Here is a 17,244-nt window from a genome sequence, read left to right as displayed (position 1 = left end):
ACCTGGCTATTTCAAGAAAGCAAGCACACACAGAAATGGCAAAGAGATTACTATTAATTTTTATGTCAATGGAGACTTGAAAACTAGCAATCTATCTTTGCTAGTACACTAGCAAACCTGTAGAGTATACTCTAATACAGACACAGTATTTTTAAACCCACTGCACTTCATACAGAAGAGAGTTTTAATATCCTACTACTGCAAACTTTTTTTCTAACAAAGGGATTGCTCTACTGTTAACTTATGTACACACAAGACTATTCTCACAGAAAACCACAAGCCCAAGTGTGAATACTTGTAAGATTATGGATCACAGTTTATGTTGATCATTTAAGAAAAATAATTTAAGACACATCTTTGAACTGGCCTTTGGAAATAAGGTCACTAGAGCTGCTATATTTAGTTATGCTTCTAACTACATATGTGACTACTAAAATACAACATTTTAAAATGGCAATGGAAAAATTATATTTGAGTCATTATTTTTACCTCCAAAATTTGCTGAGCTCGAAGTTCTTTCTCCATTCTAATTTGCTGAATTCGTTTAATTTTTTCCTACAAGGGCAAGAAAGTTACTTCTTTAAAAAATATATATAAAGGAAATTATACTTTTTTTAATATACGTATACTTTTACATACTATACTTTTTTTACACATATACTTTCACATTTTAAAAATGACGAAGTTTATATGTACTTTTTTGTTATTGAGTTTCACCCATTTTAGTCAACTGTTCCCATATGTTTAGAAATTTTACTAGCATTAGATGTCTGGTATAACCGTGAAGGAAGCCACACCTAGTTATGCACTGGTGCTCATGTTTAAGTTGTCAAAGTTTTTATTATTTTTTTAACACCTTCAAGAGGACCAGATTAATGGCCAAGTAAGGAACTAGAGTATTCCTATTCCAGCTGACAATGGTAAAGCTAGTTAAGAATTAACAGAAGGGTGAGCTATGTCATGAAATACACAATATTTTGAAGTCATCTCTCCGACCAAGAAATAGCAAGATCTGTCCAAGCACTGTTTGTGCCTCAGTTCTTGCAGCCTCTCAGGCCATTGTGGTCTCACAGGCAGCACAGCGAGCTGAGCTCAGCAAAACCCAAAGCCCATGCTTTGTCAGCCTGGAACACTCACCCACATGCAACCTGGGTAACATGCTCAGCTAAGTACACTGCAGTTTCTCCAGATATTTAAAGCACTCAGATAATTGATGCTAATTTTGGAAGCCTTATTATGTAGTTTAGTGATGGAATTGTATACATGCTGTAACAAAAGAAGTAATTGGAACAGGAACCATGGGTACTACAACACATTTAAAGCATGTTTCATCATGGTGAGAAGAAAATTATCAAGTTATGCACTCCACAGATGGATGCTGGGCAACCATATTCTAATATATTCATCTTGATAAATTAGACCCTAAAATCTGAACAAAGTCTTATTACATTGAGAAATGTAATCATTGCAAACACTGGAATCATTTCACACTACTTGTGTTGCATAGGTTTGTCTGTTAAATTAGCTATTAAAAATTCATTAGCACATTATTGAAATTATCTCAAAAGAGCTGACTGAGCCACAGTGACTAGGAAGGATCATTTTGAAGAAAAGTGCATACATCCAGCTGGACTTCCTGTAAAGTTTTAATAGCAAAACCCAGACCATGGAATAGCCCTGCAAGCTGGGGGAGGCCTAGACCAGATGCTTGAAAAAGAGCTCAGTTAACTTATCTGGAACAGCAGACGCTTTCCCAACAATGAGGGCAAAGCCCATCTGTACAGAATACAATGTTTTCTTGTGAGCTGGCCTGAGACTCTTAGAACAGGGATCACTCTAAAATTTTACTCTCTGGAGAACACATAGTTATGTATATACTTTACTGAAAAATGACTAAAACCAAAACCAAGCTCCTAAGAAAGATAATCTAAAATATTTAACAGTAGAAGAGCAATCACGGATGAGAAAGACATACTATGTTTTCTGACACAGAACTCAAATACATGAAGTCTAATGAACTCCAGGCAAATCTTACCAGCTCCTTAAACTGTTATGAAGTCAAACATAATAAAACCTTATCAAGAAAATTAATTCAGAAGCCTTGTTCAGACAGTGCTGAACTTCTTCCATGTGAAGCTTCCATGTGAAGCTCACAGCATGGACCTTAAATCTCTATTATCCCCCAATGTACTTTAAAACAAAACAGTGCAGAAATTGAAAGCATGTGCCACACCCTCTCACAGAACCACAGAATAACTGGGTTGGAAGAGACCCTAAAGATCATCGAGTCCAACCTGTGCCTGAACACCTCAGCTAAACCCTGGCACTGAGTGCTACATCCAGCCTTTTTTTAAACACATGCAGAGATAGTGACTCCACCACCTCCCTGGGCAGCCATTAGAGAACTTTATCATCCTTTCTGTAAAAAACTTCTTCCTGCTATCCAACCTATAATTCCCTTGATGCAGCCTAAGACTGTATCCTGGTTCTGTCGGTTGCTGCCTGGTGACAGAGACCGACACCCACCTGACTACAGCCACCTTTCAGGAAGCTGTAGAAAGTGGTCAGGTCACCTCTGAGTCTCCTTTTCTCCAGGATAAACAACCTCAGCCAGCTCCTTCAGTCGTTCCTCAGAGGACTTGTGTTCCAAGCCCCTCAAAAAACTTGTTGCCCTTCTCTGGACGCGCTCCAGCGTCTCAACATCCTTCCCAAACTGAGGGGCCAGAGCTGGACACAGCACTCGAGGTGTGCCCTCACCAGTGGTACAGGGGGAGAATGACCCCCTGCTCCTGCTGGCCACACCATTCCTGATCCAGGCCAGGATGCCTTTGGCCTTCTTGGCCACCAGGGCACACTGCTGGCTCATGTTCAGCCATCTGTCGACCGGTGCCCCCAGGTCCCTTTCTTCCAGGGCATTGTCCAGCCACACCAACCCCACCCAATAACATTTGCAGGGGCTTCTTGTGGCCAAAATGCAGGACTCTCAACTCCATAAAGGTTAGAGTTAATACAGAACAAAGTTTTCAGCAGAGATCACAATAAATATGAGAGAATAAAGTACTCTGCACATTATGAAATAATGAGTTTTATCAGGTTACACATCAAGAAGGAATATGATGATGACGAGGTCTAGATTTGATGTATTTCACAATTCAAAAATTCTTGCTCCCTGGACCTCTCGGAATGTAAGGACCACTAGAAAATCATAGTGTGCTCCTTTTCTTTAACAAGAATAGGTTGGCCTTGAGAAGTGGACACCTCGTTGCAACTGCTAAGATCTACAAAAGAGCAGAATGGCTGAGGCTGCGAGGGACATCTGGAAGACATCTTGTCCACGCCCCCTCTTGCCCTAGAAGGGTCACCTAGAACCAGCTACCCAGGACCACGTCCAGACTGCTGTTGAAAATCTGTGTGGGAGGCTCCACAGCCTCCCTGGGCCACCTGCTCCAGTTCTCAGTTGCCACCTTGGTGACAAACTGTTTCCCAATGTTCAGAAGGAACTTCCTGTCACTGGGTACTTCTGAGAGAAGTCACCTCTTTAAAACCTCCCCTCAGGTACTTAGCAATATTAGCAAGATCCTCCTGAGCCTCCTCTTCTCCAGGCTGAACAGTCCCAGCTCTCTCAGCCTTTTCTACTGTAACTCATACATGGTAGAGTGACAACTTCGAGCTCTGTATCTACTCCACTGAGCACTTTGTTAAAAAAAAATGAAACATTTAAACAGTTACCAACAAGAATGAATTGTTATCTATTAAGGCGATATTTAAGGTAGTCTGCAGTAACACCAGTTCTGGTTTACTCCTCAAAAAAAAAAAAAGAAATATATCAGAATTTAATAACTCAATCTCAAAGATGTGAAAGGGTTTTATATTTTTACTGGTTTTTTTTTAAACACCTCAATATGTCACAAAATCATTGAGTATGCTGAGCTGGGAGGTACCCATCAGGATCATCGACCCAACTCCTGGCCCTGGCTCAGACACCCCAACAATCCCACCCTCTGCCTGGGAGCATTGTCCAAACACTCCTGGAGCTCTGGCAGCCTTGGAGTCGTGACCACTGCTCTGGGGAGCCTGGTCCAGTGCCTGACCACCCTCTGGGCTGGTCAACCTTTATTCTGATACCTAGCCTAAACCTCCTGACTTGGCTCCAGTAGTTCCCTCAAGTCCTGTCACTTGTCACAGAGTGCAGAGATTGGAGCTGCCCCTCCAGTGCCTCTCCTGAGTATGCTGAAGAGCAGAGTGAGTCTCCCCTCAGTTTCTTCTCCAGGCTGAATAAACCAAGTGCCCTCAGCTGCTCCTCTTAAGACTTCCCCTCCAGTCCCATCCCCATCCTCATGGCCTTCTCTGGATAGCCTCTAATGGTTTACTGTCCTTTTTATATTGGGGTGCCAAAAACGCTCCCCAGAACTCAAGGTGAGGCCACCCCAGTGCAGAGTGGGACACACCCCTCCCTTTCTGGCCAGTGAAGCTGGGCCTGATGCCCTCCAGGGCAAAGATGTCCCTCCTGGGTGCCAGGGCACTGCTGACTGATACCCAGCTTGTCATCAACCAGGATTCCCAGATCTCTTCCTGCAGCTGCTCTTCAGCTCATTTCCCAATTTATAAACACAAGCAGGATTGCCATTAATATATTTGAAAAAACTTTTTTCCATTGTCCTCCACATTTCTGGCAGCTCCAACTTAACTGAGCTTTGGACGCATGAATTTTCTCTCTACAATGGCAAGCAGCATCTCTGTCTTCTTCCCAAGTCACTTACAGGCAAACCAATAGTAGTACTTTTTCCAAATGCTGGGATGCTGAGATCATATACAGACACTGAGGGTATGTAGCATGTCCAGAGCAGAAGGGCAAGAGAGCTGGGGAAAGGGCTGGAGCACCAGGAACAGCTGAAGGAGCTGGGAAAAAGGCTCAGCTTGGAAAAAAGGAGGCTCAGGGGGGACCTTCTCACTTTCTTGAATTTCCTGACAGGAGGGTGCAGCCAAGTGAGGATCAGGCTCTGCTCCCTGGAACAAGGGACAGGACAAGAGGAAACGGCCTCACATTGGACCAAGGGAGGTTTAATTTGGGTATTAGGTATTATTTCTTCATGGAAAAGGTTGTCTAGCTCTGGCACAGGCTGCCCAGAGCAGCAGTGGAGTCACTGTCCCTAGAGGAATTTGAAAGATGTGTTGATGTGGCACCTGGGGTTATAGGTTAATGCAGTTTACAATTTTAAGACACATACACTCTTTAGATTTAAAACATACACTTTGTAATCAGCATACTTAGTAATGTACTAAATATTTTAAATACACCTTATTGAATGATAATGAAAACATCATTTAAAGATCTTATTTAGCAGTTGCATAGTTTACCTGTTGCTTCATTATCTTTATCTGCTCCTTTTGCTTTCGCTTTTCTTCAGCTGCCATAATAGCTAACAAACAAAAGCAAATAATATCAGCAGAACATGGTAACTTTTAATAAACACTTCTGAAAATAATCCCCTAGCATGCACAACCTTGCACAAAAAATACTTGCCTTGCTGCTTTTTCGCTTCTTTGGCAGCTCGCGCTTGTTCCTGCTTCTGAAGCTTTCTCAGTAGTTTTATTTGTGCTGCTTGCCTAGCTATTTCTGTTACAACAAGAAATATTAAGTTCATAAAAACAGTGCTATCCAACAATAAGGATACAGTTTGTGTTTCAGACATTTGCATGTTCTAAACACAGAGTAAACAGAGGATTTGTTTTGTACACACTGGCATTTACAAAACTTTTCTATGAACGATCATTTACAGCACATCATGTATCAGTAACTGTGTCAACAGTACAAATGAACATGGATACTTTCTACATAAAACAAATACTGGTTTTAGAGGAAAAGTATTATTAAGTGACAGAATCATACCAATAATGCTGGTTCATTTTAAAACCATATTCTTCTTTCTTCTAAAGCAGAAAACATTTGTTACAAAACTACTAAATCAACATCTTATTCAGAAAGCATGGAATTAGTTTTCCTTAGAAGTCACCTCATGTAATTATGTAATAATTTTTTAACAATGAAGCAAGAGCACACTCACCTGGGTCACATGCCTCTTTTCTGTGTCTGCCTGAAGTCAGCCATTCTTATATTAATAAATAACCTCCTGAGGCATTCTACTAACCTGTGACAGCATTTCTGAAATTTGAATTGTTTATGAACACATTCATAGAAGACAGCTGTAGGAAGGATTTTCTGGAGGTTGAATTCAGCTGCCTTTTCAAAGGACTGAGGTCCAGGACCTGCATGCTTGAACTCCCCAAAACAGTGTCAGCTTCTTGTGCAGTAACTATAGAGTAAGCTTTTAGACATGTCTTTACACATGCACTTCCTTCTTTAAAACCTATATACCGATAAACTATTTACTGATCTTCAGAAAGTCTTCAATAACAGCATGTAACAAATACCCAAAATAAAATGCTATATACTAATATCCTAGTGAGACAAATCACTCTCCCATAGGAAAAACACAAACTCTTTACACACCAATACCCTCTCTTTGTGAAAATATTAACAGAGCTCTTACCTTGAGCCTGGAGCTTTCTCAAAAGCTTTGTGTCAGCGTTGTCTAGAAATTCACCGCTCCCAACATTGGGAGGTCGGCCTTTGCGGCGTCTGCTCCTCGACTCCTCTCTGGAGTGCTGTCTGTCCGGATTTGGGGGTCGTCCTCTACGGCCTTCCATAGCTCTGATACGGGGAATTACTTCCTCTTCTTTCAGAAGACACCACTGCACACCCTTTTAATTGACACATTTCACAGAGAGCTATTACAAACAAAGATTAAAATAACCTGAAATCTCAGGTGAGTTGTAGATATTAAATATGCAAGTGCTATTTGGGCAGGACAATTTCTTGATGATGCACAGAGAGACTATCACTAAGACCTTTTGTAAATTCCATCACTAAGAAAGATTTTGAAGACTATTCAAGCATATACAAAGTTTTTACCTAGTAGATATGCCATTCCTGTGTTATTTTAAATTATTTCTCATCAAATCAAATTGTTCAACCCTTTCTAAAAGGCAAAACAGATTTTTCCTAATTATGTAAACTCAACAACAACTATTCTACTTTCACATAATCCACTGCTCAACATGAATGAAAAAATGTATCGAGCTATGAGGCGCTGTCCCAACAGAGTGTCTTTACAGAAATTCTGGCATACATAACAAGCAAAGGCTTGTATTTTCAAATTATTTTCAGTAACGTATTTTCAAATGTTGCTTTTGAGTGTTGTAGAGCTCAACAACTAAGCTGAAAAAACACAGATGTATTTTGATGTTCAAGTTTTAGTTAATACAACTGAGTTCTCCCCTCATTCACTGCAAAACTGTTTCTGCACCAGCTTGAATCAATGAAAAGTAACTTCTAAGCATCCACATATCTAAAGGTACGTGAACTATATTCTCTAACCAAACAAAGCATGCACTGCAGTATTCTGAGGTGTGAGTTTGAAGGCCCTGGGTTTCCACACTGAGGTATCACAAAAGCAGATTCTGAAATACTTTGTTAATAAAAATATCCAAGTTAATCCTCATAAAGGAATAGCTTTACTTTAACTGCTTACTAAAACTAGAGTTAATTGTGTCTACTGAGCAGAAAATGTGTACCGTCTAGGTAAGCCTGTTCAACTGAACACCAGTATTTCATAATTTTAACCTCTTTTATCATTTCTCCAAGTTTTTGACAAATGTGGAGAAAATCTGCAAGCTAAGCATCCTTTAGGACTTCTTTAGAGCTTGCCTTAAAAGGGTTTGTAAAAAAATTTGAAAATGTCTGCTAAAGCAAGAAGATAGGTTGGCAACTCTAAAAACTCATTAAATGTCAGTTCAGAAGAAATATATTTAGAGTGCTTTAGTTTTCACATTTATGTGTACATAAACCCTAAAATCCAATTTACTGTATCAGAACATAAATTATTTTTGCTTTCTCTGGTAGTTTGTATTTTAATTATTTCTGCTCATTCTTCACAACTACAAAGGTTTTGCATAACTTCAGAAAAAGAAATGGCAGTTTGTTAATGAGACATTCAGATTTCAAAGGAGTTATCAGTATCTGTAAAGATACTTTTCTAAAGTCCAAATCATTCCCAGTTAAGACCATCCCCAGAGTACAAGTCACACTTGGTTTGCACACATTCTAAAGGGCTCTGTTATTAATTATGTTCTGAAAATGTACTGTTCAGAACCAAGACCACATCATTAATGTGCACCACATCATCATGCACCACCCCTAAGGACTTTTTAATCCAAAATATTCACCTCTACCACTTGACTAAAAATTAATTCTCTTACTATCTTGAAGAGTACTACTTAAGTGCAACTTTTATTTCTCTGCCTAATACTTGAATTGCAGTTTATCACAAGTTGAGTTTATTGAGGTAGATTTAATACTTGTACTTACTAGCTACACCACCTTCCAACCTAGAAAACCTAATCTCAGTAAAATGTACATGCCAGGGGAGGCAAAACAGAAATCAAAGAAGAGAAGGACAAGCGGCCATAGTTTAAAAAGTACCTTAGAATGGCAACGGAGATTGCTCTTGCCCTGTATTTGTATTTTCTGCAGTTAATGATACTAATGATAATAAACATGCATCACAAAAAGGTGGTCTACCGGATCATTAGTACCAGAGACCATGTTGAGTATTACATTTTCCTAATGCTTTCTGCAATACAAACTAGAGGCCATCAAATGAAGTAATAGTTCAGTAAGCAAAAGGAGCAGGTGCTTCAAAGAATGGGAGAAGACTGTTTAATGTCTTGTCAAAGGGTATTGTGGATGCACAAGTTTTCACAAATTTAAGAGAGAACAAGACAAAAACAATCCAGAACAAAGCCATTAAGGGTTAAGCAAGAGTTGACTGACCATCTATATTTTGTGCTCAAACAACTTTTAAAACCTAACCCAAAATCCATTTCTATTAAAAGAATGTACAGTCAGAGTGTTCTATTAAATGAATAGAATAAAAACTCATATACTTTTGACATTTCAAAGATAAAATATAGGGGTTGTGTCCTAACATAGGAGAATCACAGGCTTCCATAAAATTAAAGCTTTGCTACTCAAACATTAGAGAAAGAAACAGGAATAACACTGTGAAATGTTGTTGTGTATTGTTCAAACTAATCAAAATAATAACTTTATTCAACTTCTCACCTTCATGCATCTACCACGTACCACAATACTGTGCTGCCATCAGGACATTTGCCAAAAAGACACCCCACAACTATGCATGAAAGCAGAATCAAGTTCAAATCCTGTTAATCAAGCTAATGAACAAAACCACAGGCACTTTGCAAGAAGCAAAAATCCACTTATATTTTAGATTAGATTTGTGGGGAAAGTTAACAACATTGCTTTCCAAACTGAATTGCAGAACTCAGAATAGGACAAAGACTCCTATACATATTAGTTAAACTCATGAGGATCCATGTTTCTTCCATCAGCCCAAATTACATTCATACCTATCTTTCTAAATCACATAAGTTTAAAGCTTCCAGGTCCAATCACTGAATTTTCACATTTTCCAAACTCCAATCATTCTTCTAATCCTGCTCCTTTGTGGCCCACTTCTGCCGGATATGCTTCTGTTACAGCATTCAAATACTGCTTTGAATAACCCATAATATTTGGTGGTTTGCATACCACAGGAGAGAAACCCAGGCGCTAACAGAAGCAGGTAATCCACGTACTTTTGGCTTGCTATAGGTAAATGTTTAATAATACTGATTTAGCCTTAAGATAATTTTCTGCACATCTTGTTTCATCTTAGAGCTGGTGTGAAATTTAGCCCAGCACATGTTGCATGTCTCAAAAGATGACAGAAATGTATTACTAAGGAAGGAAAGAATAATCACTAAAGGCTATGCAGAATAAATGAAATTACCATAAAAGCAGAAATAAAATCTTCTGGAATTACCTCCAGACATCCATGAAGATATGATTATCATGTATTATTTTTAATCTGGATGACTCAAAAAACTTTGGCAAAGAGGGTGCAAGCTCTTTTTATAAAGTATCAGTACCACGTACTATTTCACTAGGCAATATTATCAGCCTGAGTGCAGCTCCACTGTTTTCTAATTCCTCATTCACACATAAAATGTAAATACATCTTAGCACATCTGGCACAGTTGCCCTCAGTCTCCTTTTCTAATAAAAAAACTTCCAAGTCTCAGTGGAAGCTATCAGAAACCGCATCAGTACAAAGTTCAGTGATGATATGTACAGCAAACTAATGTTTGCATCGCCAGTCTTGCCAATAGAAATCTCCCCCTCACACTGCCTTCATTCTCAAGTTTTATAGATCACAGGGCAAACTGCAAATCAACTGAAGGGAGAAGACAGATATAACTAAAGAAGGGGACAAGACTAATGAAGTAATACAGGCAACAGACACAGAAAAGAGAACGGAGCAAAAAAAGAGAAGATTCCCTGGCATTACATTACATCATATCACAGTAAAATTAATTCTTTCAGTCAAGACATGCAGGTACATAATGAAGTTCGTAACTACGGGAACTTGTAACTGTTGAAAGCCAAACATGAAGCAAACTTAGCCACGTTTTAGCCTGCAAGCCAGGAAACACCACCTAGAAGTATCTGCTTACCATTAATTCAGTCTTTAATGCTTTCAAATCTATACCAGACAAACAATACATATTTCTATAAGGTATTACAAGAACATCAGGCTTAACTTGAACCTGAACTCAAGACTGTTAAGAGCTAGTAACATGTTCAGAACACTTATCCCTTAAAGAAGCAAATACTTTCACTAAGAAAGATAAGAAATTTTCATGCACATCCTGAAGAAATGGCAACGTGGCCAAAATACAGTAACACAGCATGGCATAAACACAGTAACAATTTCCTTAAAATTTTAGTTTTACTTATCCTGGTGTGGTTTCTCTACACATCCTCTAATAATTATACGACTGTACGGCATAACTGGTATAGTTCTGCATCCCCCTCTGTAAGTGTCATGCTTCACGATGCTCAGAGAATATTCTTGATCCAGGAGACACTTGTATATGAACATGCAATTTACATATACATAAACACACATACACACGTACATTTATTATGAACACACTAACAGAGTGGGATTTAACATCTACACACAAAATTACTATTGATACAAGGCTTTATACAATAAAAGAAGTAACAACGTCTTAAGTCAGAAATACCTGAATGCTAAGATAAAATATGTAGCTCTGAGTTTTCAAACTAGACCAAGCCAGGCTCAGAGCTGATCATAAAAGCACCCTCCAGGCAAAGCCACTGAATGTGGTTCTCAACATAGCCCAGGATCAAGCTCTCCACGTCTCAATCTGACTGCTGTTAAGAACACGTGCAGCTTTTAGAAATAATTAGATAAAAACAGGTAATGCGTCAGATTGTAGTAAAAATTACTTCACCTAAACTTAAGTTAATGCTCCTTGGATCAAAAACTTTACTTTTTAAAAAGTGGATACCTGCGGTCCATCTCTGGCTTCATAGAAGTCACCCACTCCTATTTTTGCACTGAAGCTGAAATTGTCCCTTGAGATATCCATTATTCCATTTCTGCTGAGATACTGAAAAAATCACATATTTTTCCACTTCAGCTTGTAAATAATTACAACCCAGCTTTGATGTACAGCTAACTTTGTGACTGTAATGTTTTGCACGTTCTGTCAAAGGGATAAGCATTTTTAAGACATCAAATCAGTAACAGACTGAGATACATTACACCTCACATCATAGAAAATAAGTACCTCTACTGGAGAGAAAAAAATTACATATTTTAATTGCAAGCATGCTTACTAGCATTAGAATACAGAAGATAAAAAGTTAATGCACCTTTACTACTTCAGGATACTGTCTCAGCTTCTTTCCACAAGGTGCAAAATATGCTACTTCTCCTTGAAGACGACCACCAAAGTTTCTTATTCGGGTTTCTCTTTGCCACCTAGAGTAATATGAAATAGTTGCATACAACAATACACTTTTTAAAATACAAGTAATTTGTGTCAAAAAATGAAAGAGGAAAATGTGACTAGAGTATCATAAATCAAACAGACCAACCCAGAAAATTTTATCATGTAGATTGTCCAAACTGACTAAATATATGAATTCATTTATATCAAACTACTTACATATTACCAGATTTTAAACAGCTTAGAACTATACTTTAGGGAGTTATTTGGAGTCTGTATCAGCTCAAATCATTAGGATTAATTTTCAAAGCAATACAGCTAAGAGACAGGTCATGTTTGCAAAAGAGCAAATTTAATGCACAAAAATTAACACATGAAACATGCTGACACTTTTTAAAGAGATTCACAGTCACTGGGAGTCAGAAATCTAAACTGCTGAAGCCCTTTCCTTAGTATTCAGCCTCAAAAATTTTTAAACGCATTTCTTTACCAATGGATTTTTGAAGGCATTATCTCCCTTTAAGGAAAGTCAGGTACATATATAACGTACCCATAATCGAGAGGAACACGCAGCTCCCGTTCATCTGCTACTCTTCGTCTTTTTGAAATACCTAAAACAGAATCTCTGATTAATACCTAACAGAACCTATAAAAGAAAACATGTTCCTAAAATGTACTTTCAACGTTTCTATCCCCAAAAGATAATTGTTTTTCCATTCTTGCCATTATGTACCTCAATTACCAAGAAAACTAATGGAAATCTTCCTCTTCTGAAATACATTTTCCTCTAAGTTTCCTGTAACCTCATCCTTTGAAATCGTAAACAGAAAACCTAACTACCTATCTGCTACATACCTATCTGCTTGTTCTGTTTAGTGCTCTCAAATATTGCTAGTTTAATTCCTTGCACACCTGTTTTTCTAGACAAGAACATTTAAATTTTTTTTCAGCAAAGAAAATGCAAATAAAAACACTTGACTTTAAAGATCCATATTCTAATAGGTTTAGTCTTCCTAGAGCACTGCCTATAGACTGCAGTCAAATGCCAAATGCATAAAATTTTCAGAATTACTTCAGCTTTTCCCAGGTCTAACAGATGTTGTGGTTGGTGCTTGTCAAGCAACTGAATGAACAGTATCCCAGAGACAACTGCCAAATGTGGGGGTTTTTAGCATGAAAGGCTTTCCTCAAGCCTCTGACAGCCACAGTACATGAACTATGCACGCAGACCAACTTGTGGAAGATGCCCATCTCAAAAAGGTAGTTTGGAGCTTCTGCCAGGAGTGTGACACATCTCTTCCCTGGGAGCAGCCTGGCCCCTGGCACTGGCTCCAGCCTGTCCCAGCTGGGAGCGCCACACGGCAGCACAGCACCAGCTGCCACGGGAGCTGCCAGCAGCTCCTCCCTGAGCGCCTGAAGAGACCCCTAAAAAGCACCAAGGAAATGTCTGTGCTCAGATCCCAACATTTAGACACAGGTCGCACTCAACCTAACATGAATGACTACTACATTATTTTGAATAGTCAAAGTGCAGGGAAGGAGGCTGCTTTTCCAAATATAAGTGAAGTGGGAAGTCCAGTGCAAAACAGATACAGAGAAGAGACCACAAGACTCCTTCAGAGACTGACCAACTCTAGGTAAAAGGTTCACAAAAATTAGGTGATTCTTAGATGTAGCATTATTATACATGAAGCAAGGACATAAAACTTATTTATTCTACCTCCTACCCCTGTAAACAGAAAAATCTATCAGACTTTTCAAAGCATCCCAAATCAATACAGATTCCTGAGAATTTACCCATTTAGATTGCTCCTAATCCACATGAAATCTTTTATAAACTGTACCATAAACAAGCCTGTTTCTGGGATAAATACTAGATAGATCACATTATACTTCTTCAAAGCTAATGACCTTGTGTGACATGGAATGAAGCTCCTATTCCACTGAATCCAAATATAAAAACCCATTTATAAGCAGATGTCCCCATTTAAAAATCTGCTTACACACACTCTAATTCAAAGTAGGAAATATGTGATTTAATTGTTACCATACAAATTAAGACATGAGACTTTCAAAAATGCATTCTTTACTGTAGCCATAGTAATTTCTAAATCTTACCAATTAAGTCACCAAATGATGGGTTATAAGAACTATAGAGTATCAGGCAAATGCTAAATGTACTTTCCATGAACTTTTTTTTTAAAAATCCTTGCACATAATCCATAAATTCTACTGAGAATTTTGAAAGACTTACTAGAAAATTATGTTCTAACAAAATATGGTTACAAAGTTTGTTGAGGAAGGGACAAAAACTGAAGATTCAGAACATAAACTAGAATGTTCAAAAATCAGAAGAATCACTAGTTTAAAATTAAATTAAGAATTCCAAAGACTTAATAATGAAGAGTTTTACTATCATAAATATCAAATCTGGATATTTAATTCTATCTTCTCTAAATAATTTCACAAGTTAAAATGCCCTAGTCTTAAGTGTAATGTTCTAGTCTGGAGAATTTGCAATTTGGTTGACAGGTCTTAATGACAGCTGCAAACACCCATGAAAAGATCACAGAGTCACTCAACAGCCAAAGTCAGAAGGGACATCAAAAGACACCTGATCCAGCCTTCCATGGAAAAGGAAGCTTTGCCAAGATTATCCTGCATCCTGACCGACTGGCATCTGAAAACCTCAAGTGAGGGTGACTCTGCCACATCCCTAAGGGTGGCTGTTCAGTGAATCACTGTTCTGAGGTTAAAAATCGTCTTGAGCTGTCTCTTCATACCAGCACCTGGACTATTTTTGCAACTACTTTCACAACACATGGACCTGAGCTATCACATGGCAGTAGTATAAGAGAAGACAGTGAGATACCACAGTGTGTACTTGGTGTGAGGGTGGAGGCTCCTGTCCCGAGGAACACTGCAGGCTGGGACTCAGGGCATAAGGCAGCTGGTGCCGAGCTTGACGTCTTTGCTACTTGGAGATTAAGCGGGGTGGAATGAGCTGTAAAACCAATGGAAGAGCTCTTCACAGAGGATGAAGTTTTATTCAGTTTCAGCGGGGCTTTTTCTCCTTCAGTGTCCGTATCTGATTCATCTTGGTCTTTATCATCCTCATCATCTTCCTCCTCAGACCCTTCTGTATCTGACTCAGAATTACTGTCAGACTCTGTTTAAAGAAAGTGTGGCAAAAGGCACATTATGACTTGGAAACTACTAGCGAGTACATTAAAGTTCTAACACTTGCAGAGCTTTTTCTCTTATCATACATGCTTTTTAAATAACATCTCTTGAGTATAAATAGGAGGTTCTAATTAACTACCAAAAGCTTTAAAGTTATTACAAATATGACAGTATTAAGTAATGCTGCACGATAATACACTGTTCTTTTCAATGGAAACAGATGAATGACAGAAGCTGCAGTATTTCAAGACTGTTTACCCCAGAATGAGCTACAGCTAAATAAATCATCCTGTTAGACCAGCAGCAGCTGGGCATTACCCCAGGAAGGGAATTTCATAGGTGTGAAATCCATCATGAAGAGGAAGAAAACAACAGAACTGGATACAGGTCAAAAGGTGTCAGAACCAAAAGTATGGTGATCTGGGCAAAGGAAGAGTAAGAATCGAGGCTAGCCAGGGTAAGGAACTAAAGATGAGATACAATCCTGAGATAAAAAGATTAGTACAGGGATGTGGATGAGAGGAGGAACAAAGTTATGAAGGTGTAAACTGGACACAAGGGATATCAGCACAGAGGACAAAGCAATGACTCTGAATACAGTCAACTCTTTAAACCAGGTCTTGTCATTCCAAATTGCATAGCCTGGTCTGCAGCCTTTAGAACTGTCCAATTACTTGCTCACAGATGACTGTGCTCCTGAATGAGGCACAGAAACACGCTTTTCTTGCCACTCTTGACAATTTGAAGGCCCTTGTTTAGTTCCTCTCTGGCTAGGAAACCTGTTTTGCAGTTGGTCTCTTGTCTGCCAGAATCATCAACTGTCAATCAGCCTTGATGTCAATCTCTTCCTGAGCACTTTGTCATGTCAAGCTGCAGGCTAGTTGACTAATGTGGAAGGCAGGTCTCCAAACAGCCTTTACAAAAGACAAAGGAGCCATCTCACTAGGACAGCTGACCAAGTATTTGAACATCCCACAAATGATTTTTGGACATGACACAATGGAGAATGAGGATATGTACTAATTTCAACAATATGTGTAGAGCACTGTGGGGACCATGCTGGCCCAGTATTTCCTGCCTGTTTTAAAATATGGTGGAAAATGCATGTTTTCAAAAGGCAAAAAAATATGTTTCTGCTTTTCCTATTAAAAAGGTTAAACCACCTGATTGGCTATCATCAGAATCATCTTCTTCATCATCCTCATCTTCATCTTCATCATCGTCGTCATCATCATTTGAGTCGTCAGAGTCTTTACTGCTGGGGGCATCTGAGTCTACCCCTCTGAACTGCTCCACCACCAGCTTTGCAGAATGAAGGCGGTGCTGTGGTTTTACTGCATTTACTGCATTATTGCTGACTGCTTTATCCTTTCCTGAGCCAGGTAACACAGGAGAGGTAAAGGGCATAACAGCTGTCCGGTTACCAGTTGGCTTTTTGCCACATGCACTCAAGTTTATTGGCAAGGAAAAGGGGGCACTGCTAGAAATGGCTACACTTTCATTGAACTTGGTCTGGGGTTTCGGTTTCGTAGTGAGTGCAAGAGGAGCCTCCTGGATGACACTCTGAATAACTCCATTGGGTTGGTGATTACCTAAAAGTGCATTTGTCAGGAATGGGTTAGAATGGTTGTTTTCCAAGGATGTGAGTTTTTGATGAGCTGGTGAACTAGATGTTTGTTTGGGGCTTGACAAAGCTGCGATAACCTTCTTCAGGCTCTTAGACGATTCCTGTTTCTTTAGCTGTGCTGGGAATGTCTGTTTATATTGTTCCTAAAGAAATAAGAAGACAGAGGAATAAAATGTGGAGGTGTTTGTTTGGCTTTCTTTGGTATTCAAGCAGGTGAGCTCTAGGAAATCTTAAATATCTGCTAAGCCATTTTTAGAAAGCCAAAAGCAGATACTAGGTACAATAAAAGAGATGAGTAACTACTGGTTACACAAGTCTTGCATGATTTTTTCACTGCAAATCACCTACGGAAAGATGAACTGAACTCAAGATGAAGTTAATTCAAATTGCAGAGAGAAGCTTTCTCACCTGCTACAATGCTCTAGACAGACACTTTCATAAACGTATTGATCATTCTAAAAAAGGTCATTTTTAGAAATATACTTACT

General features: G+C 38.9%; 1 protein-coding gene across 41 annotated transcripts in view; it reads right to left on the bottom strand.

Moving 5' to 3' along the window:
* Positions 1–17,244, bottom strand: part of BAZ2B (bromodomain adjacent to zinc finger domain 2B) — a 112,624-nt gene that overhangs the window by 29,829 nt on the left and 65,551 nt on the right. For 16 of the 41 annotated variants that reach the window (XM_077784848.2, XM_085584755.1, XM_085584750.1 and 13 more), the window contains 9 exons: positions 16,293–16,899; positions 14,819–15,115; positions 12,497–12,557; positions 11,870–11,978; positions 11,503–11,604; positions 6,552–6,762; positions 5,525–5,617; positions 5,359–5,420; positions 490–555 (listed from right to left, as the gene is read on the bottom strand). In XM_077784848.2, the coding sequence (XP_077640974.2) occupies positions 490–555; positions 5,359–5,420; positions 5,525–5,617; positions 6,552–6,762; positions 11,503–11,604; positions 11,870–11,978; positions 12,497–12,557; positions 14,819–15,115; positions 16,293–16,899 (1,608 nt within the window). The remainder of the gene's footprint in view (positions 1–489; positions 556–5,358; positions 5,421–5,524; positions 5,618–6,551; positions 6,763–11,502; positions 11,605–11,869; positions 11,979–12,496; positions 12,558–14,818; positions 15,116–16,292; positions 16,900–17,244) is intronic. The other 25 variants (XM_085584757.1, XM_085584759.1, XM_085584758.1 and 22 more) reach the window with 7 other exon arrangements.

The sequence above is a fragment of the Lonchura striata genome, chromosome 7 (assembly GCF_050655825.1).
Source record: "Lonchura striata isolate lonStrDom1 chromosome 7, ASM5065582v1, whole genome shotgun sequence".
In the NCBI taxonomy this organism is placed as follows: domain Eukaryota; kingdom Metazoa; phylum Chordata; class Aves; order Passeriformes; family Estrildidae; genus Lonchura; species Lonchura striata.
Note: the sequence above shows the minus strand (reverse complement) of the source record. Positions and strands in the feature narration are given on the sequence as shown.